This window comes from Hydra vulgaris, chromosome 01 (genome assembly GCF_038396675.1).
Source record: "Hydra vulgaris chromosome 01, alternate assembly HydraT2T_AEP".
Classification (NCBI taxonomy): Eukaryota; Metazoa; Cnidaria; class Hydrozoa; order Anthoathecata; family Hydridae; genus Hydra; species Hydra vulgaris.
Genome location: NC_088920.1, coordinates 1,577,501 through 1,583,670, shown reverse-complemented (window position 1 = coordinate 1,583,670; position 6,170 = coordinate 1,577,501). Strand labels below are relative to the sequence as shown.

Here is a 6,170-nt window from a genome sequence, read left to right as displayed (position 1 = left end):
ATTTATATTTTTTGTTTATACACAGTTATCTTTCATACTGTAATATTTCCTGGGGTAGCACTAATCACACTAAACTCAAAAAAATTTATAGTAAACAAAAACATGCTTGCAGGAATGTATTTGGGGCAAATAGAAAAACACAATGCGAACCTCTCTTACGTCAACTTGGAGCTTTAAATATTTATAAGCTTAATATTCATCAAGTAATGTTATTTATGTTTAAAGCAAAACTTGGGTTTTCTCCAGTAACATTTCAATCCTACTTTAATGAAATCTCCCACAAATATCCAACCAAATTTTCAGTGAATAACTTTGTGGTTCCCATAAACCTTCTTAAATTAAGTTCGTACCAAATTCAATATCGGGGACCTTTAGTTTGGAAAAAATTTCTTCCAATCTTTAGTAAAAAACAAAACTTCGTTTTAAACTGCACTTTGCAAAGTTTTAAGGATGATTCAAAACGGTATTTACTAAACATGGAATTCGATATATTAGATTTCAAACACCTTTTTTGAAAACAATTTAAAAGTTTGGACTGAATCGCTGAAAATAAATTAAATCTTTATCACTTTCTTTAGCTTTTATTAAAATGGTTTCTAACCATTAGTATAAAAGATAACGAAAATAAAATTGTCTTTTTCGTTCATATTTTTGATGATATTAAATAATCAGCCCAAATACTTTTTTTTTTTTTTTTTCAAACATCTTCGCTTCCAACAAGGCTGCAAGCAGTCACTAATTAAAGTTGGAAGTTACTGAAAGAGAAAAGAGGAAGATTGTAGAGCAAGATAACGATTGACGGACGACTTAGAAGATTGCAAATTATATGAATCAGGAAAGCAAGATGAAGGAAGCGAATTCCAAAGAAATGATGTTCGAGGAAAAAAACTAGACGAATAAGCGTTTTTGGAGCACTTAGGAACAGTCACAGAAAAAGGATGACACTTAATTGAATGACGAGTAACACGAGAATGAATTTTAGTAGATGGCACAAGAGACGCTAGTTCTTTAGAGCAGTGCCCATTATAGTATTTGTAGAAAAGAGAAAGAGAAGCAACATTACGACGATGTGATAATGGTTGGAGGTTGGCTGCGAGAGCAGGTCCAACAATGTTTAATGCGTTTTTGCACCTTGTCTAAAAGAGAAAGGGCATCATTAGAAGATCCGCCCCAAATATGGCAACAGTATTCCATACAAGGCCGGATTTGAGATTTATAGAGATAGAGAATAGAATCCGAAGTAAGAAAGTGACGAGCTCGATAAAGAGATGCAACCTTAGCAGATGCTAATTTTGCAACTGATTTGATATATGGTTTCCAAGAAAGATTGGAAGTAAGAGTTAATCCTAGAAGATGAAGAGTAGGTGACTCATCAAGTACATCACCGTTCATAAATATAGGAAGATCTAAATTATTGCGATAACGATTGGCTGAAAAAAATTGGGTTTTATCTGAATTAAAGTTCACCAGCCACTGTGAGCCCCATGCTGTAGCAGAAGTGAGATCCTTTTCAAGCTCAAATGCCCCCTCCAAGCAACCAGAGGGTGTTGGTTTCTTGTCACGACAAGAATAAATGGTAGTATCATCAGCAAACAATGCCACCTTAGATGTGAGAATATCTGGAAGATCATTAATGTAAATTAAAAAGAGTATAGGGCCAAGGATAGAACCTTGAGGAACCCCTGAACTTACAGAATAAGAAGAAGAGTGTTGTCCATCGAGGACAACTTTTATGCTACGATTGGAAAGGAAGGATTCAATGATCTTAAAGATGTTGCCGGATACACCATAAGAAGAAAGCTTATGGAGAAGACCAGCATGCCAAACTTTATCAAAAGCTTTTGAAATATCAAGAGCGATGGCCTTAACCTCTCCACCTTTATCTAATGCACGATAAAACCTGTCAGTTATTACTGTTAGCAAATCAGCTGTAGAACGAGAAGATCGAAATCCATATTGATGGTCAGAAAGTAAGTTATAAGATTCAAGATGAGAAATTAAGTGTTTGTTAATTAAAGACTCAAAAACCTTGCTTATGATAGGAAGAAGACTTACGGGACGGTAGTTAGACGAATCGGATTGCTCTCCAGAATTTTTGAAGATAGGAATAACAGATGCCGCTTTCCAGCAGGCTGGAAAGCAAGACTCTGATAAGCACTTGTTAAATAGTTTTGAGAGTATAGATGAAAGCTCCGGAGAACACTTATACGGAGAACAATAACAGGAATGTTGTCTGGGCCACAAGCTGTAGAAGAGTCTAGGCAGGAAATCACTTTAGATACAGATGCTGGAGCAATATGAATGTCAAGCAATTGATCAACTTGTTTGTTGGCAATATCAGGTAGAACGCAACTTGTCGAATCAAGAGATGAAATTGATGAAAAGTTTTTAGCAAACAGTTCGGCTTTGTCTTTAAGTGAGGTGACGAGGTCTGAACCATACAAGAGAGGTGGAATTATAGATTTGCCCTTATTATTGATATTATTAAAGATTCTCTAGAAGTCACGAGAGCCTAATTTTTGAGATGAGATACGAGATTTCATGAACTGAGATTAGCGGGTTTTGGCGTTAGACTTATGTTTACATATATTGCTTCTTTTTTTTTTAATTAAACAACGCATTTTTTTTTTGTGTTTTCATAACTTTCATGATTTCCTGTCGTTTTTACTTTTTTATTTTTAAAATTATTCTGCTGGAAGATTGTTAGCAAGAAATTATTTTATTGCTGAAGTATTTGATTTGTTTTTGTTTTTGTATTTATACTGTCTTTTTGTCTTTTACCATTTATTGTGCATGTAAATTTTTGTGTGACGGGGCTCGGTGATAAGACAACCTGTCTTCTTCTTGCGCCGGCCAGGATTTTTCTTTTATTGTAATTTCTTTTTTGTAATATTTATCAACGGCAAAATAAATAAATAATAATAAAAAAAAAAACATCACAAAAATTAAAACTAAATTAAACCATTTAACTGTTGAAGTTTCTCTGAGAAACTTGAAAGCTTGGCACCATTTATTTTATGATGTCAAAAGTTTGCGCGATCATTATGAACTTTATCTGGATCTAAAAAAAGCGAAACAAAAAAAGTCTGTAGCTTCGTTTAAAAATTTAGTTCTTGTAAAAAGATCTAAGTTCTAAGTTATGCTATTGAGTGCAGGAACTCAAAGGAACAAAGAAGATTTTCCAAAAGTTTTCCTAAAAATTAAAAATTAAAAAAACTTTCAAAATATTAAAATACCTAAACTGATAAAAATATTTTAAACTTTTACTGTTTTTATCTTTTTCTTTTTTTTTCTTCCAATTTTTCATTCCTTTTCTAAGCTAGGAGGAATGACCGTAAAGCTGACGGAAAGCGGGGAAAGGTGGAAATTGAGGCAAGATGACTTTTTCTAAACGTATTAATCAAACTATTAAAAAAAGTTAAAATAGTTTATGGAAGCAAAATCTTATTCACACTTATTCAATCTTATTCAATACATTTTAAAATACCAATTGGCTTTATTTTTACTTTTATGTACATATATTTTGTTGACCCTTAAATAAAAAAATTTAAGAGTTAGAGGCATTGCTACTGGGTGTACTGGTGTTGCTCCGCTGTGTACTAATATATCTATATAAATATAGATATATCTTCAATGGCAAAAACTTCTATGGCTTTTATGGCAATAGAAGCCATATATAGACATCTAATTTTCACCTTTAGGCTTCTTAAGACTTTTGACATCATATAAAAATGGTGCCAAGCTTTTGACATCATATAAAAATGGTGCCAATTTTTCAAGTTTCTCAGAGAAACTTCAACAACTTAAAAGGTTTAATTTAGTTTTAATTTTTGTTTTAGTAATTTAATTTTTGTTTTAGTAATTTAGTTTCGCAATTATAATAATTACAAACTTTTTCTTTACATTTTTTAACATATTTCTTTATTATTTTTTTTTATTAATATTTATATACTATTTAATACTTATTATTATACTAACCTAAAACAACATTATATACAATTCATTTTTTATTATATGTAGACATCTAATTTTCACCTTTAGGCTTCTTTTTGTTTTTTTAAAAGTCTTTCTTTATTCAATCTATAAGCTATACAATAAAGCTTCTAAACACTAATTCATACTCTTTTTTTTATAAGCTTCTTACAAAAAGTTCATACTCTTCTTTTTAAGAACATCCTGGTTAGATGCTATTTCGCGGTACTATGTGATAAGACCGTAATGACTTCTTGATTTAAAAGTGTATACATTTTTAATAAAGTGTATTATGCCCTTTGACCGATTATGCCGCAAGAGTGTTTTAGACTAAATCTATGACTGAAATATTGGAAAATAAGTATTATAATATAAGTAATATAAGAAAATGCTTACATTTTCATATAACATATATAGTAATATAGTAATACAGTAATATAGTAACTTATACAATTCAATAGTAAAATTGTATTTAACGTTAAAAAAATCTAGAGCAACTTGTTGAACAAACATGTTTAACAACTATTATTATTTACATTTATATTATATTATCATATACTTTATTTTTCATATATTATTTGGTTATTGGTGTAATATTATGTTTTATAAAAATAAAATTTGTTGACGTTTAAAAAAAAAAAAGAATAATATAGAACAATTATTATTTTCAGTTTGGCCCGGTCATGTAATTATTATTTATGAAATAAAATAAAAAACATACAAATTAATTAATTAGGAAGAAAAAATATTTATAGCAAATAGTTTTAGTTTTTCATTTATAATAATATAAGGATATAATAGAAAAAATTTTTTTCTGCTAAAATAAAAAATTAGTTTGAAATAAAAGAATACTTGTGAAAAATATTTTCATAATATACTTTACTTAAATGTTTTTTCATTTTCATTGCTCTTTTTTTTTGCGTGAGACTGTTTGAGAGAGAATTTGATAAACTTTCATGAATACAGACATGCACAAGTGCAAACCAACAAATCTTGTAAGTGAGAACTTAAATAAAAGGAAACTAATGACTTAAAAAAAAAAAATGCAACACCATTCGTATACTATGGGGTTAAGTGTTGCTTGGTAAACCCAACATAAGTACACAAGGTAAACATTTTTTTAAATGCTAGAAAGTTTGAATATTAAATGACATTTTGTATTTTTTAATGGGTTTTCAATGGCATTTTAGAATTTTTTTTTTCAGGTGCGCCAAGAATTCCTTACGGTCACAAAGCAGCGCGTAAGAGCATTTAATAGGAAAGTCATTCCTCCTTTCCTACCGATATCGCAAAAACTTGCTCAGAGGTGGGGTTTGAACCACGGATAATAATTGATAATAATTGATAATTAATGATAATAATTGGACCGAGAGCGGACGTAAAAACGTAAATTTTACGTTTTTAATTGTTTATATATAACTTCAAAGAAAATAATTTATAAATATTATTTTTATTTAAATAACATACATTTTTTACATATATTTTACATTTTGTTTTTATATAAAAGCTGTATGAGTAACTTTTATCGTCAGTCATAAAAACGAGGCAAAAATTTTGTTTGTGTAACTATGCAACAAACATTTAGCCGTGGTTACTCTATTTATCTTATAAAAATAATGGTTAACTTCTAAAACAAATTTGCTAATCAATCCAGATATGGCGGAAACAAAAAAACATGAAAATCAGAACAAGTGACACCATTTTTCACTGTTTTTCCTAATATCTAAGAAATATGGTATTTTTTTGTTTATATAACATGTTTTTTTTTTTTAAATGTTTATAAATTGTCGTTGTTCATTTTTTAAAAATACTTATAGTTTTCTAAAATGTCACTGAATTCATCTGATCCTCACGAACAGTGTCATAGTAGTGGTTCTAAAGTACGAAACAGCGGTTCTAACACAAAATATAGAGCTTTAAACAAAAGTTCTTCAGTGGTAAGAAATATTTAATCTTACAACAATCAATAATTAAAAAAAATTTAGGTCTGTTTAAATATTTCTAATTTTTTTTTAAAGTGATTTTTGAAAATACGTTTTTATAATTGTAAGTCATACATTTTACATAAACATATAAATATAATTTACAAATTATTTTCATTATCCTTCGAGTTTATGTTTTGAATTTTTTTTTTGTTAAATTTTCTGTTAAATTTTTTGTAGTTGATAATAAGTGATAGTGTTGAGCTGCAATGATCT

At 29.1% G+C, this 6,170-nt stretch overlaps 1 protein-coding gene across 1 annotated transcript in view; it reads left to right on the top strand.

Moving 5' to 3' along the window:
* The first annotated feature begins 5,561 nt into the window (after positions 1–5,561).
* The window catches only part of LOC100209004 (cilia- and flagella-associated protein 45), a 30,430-nt gene continuing 29,821 nt past the window's right edge, over positions 5,562–6,170 (top strand). Inside the window, exons 1-2 of the mRNA XM_065787184.1 lie at positions 5,562–5,707; positions 5,790–5,909. Of these exons, the coding sequence (XP_065643256.1) occupies positions 5,705–5,707; positions 5,790–5,909 (123 nt within the window). The 5' untranslated portion in view covers positions 5,562–5,704. The remainder of the gene's footprint in view (positions 5,708–5,789; positions 5,910–6,170) is intronic.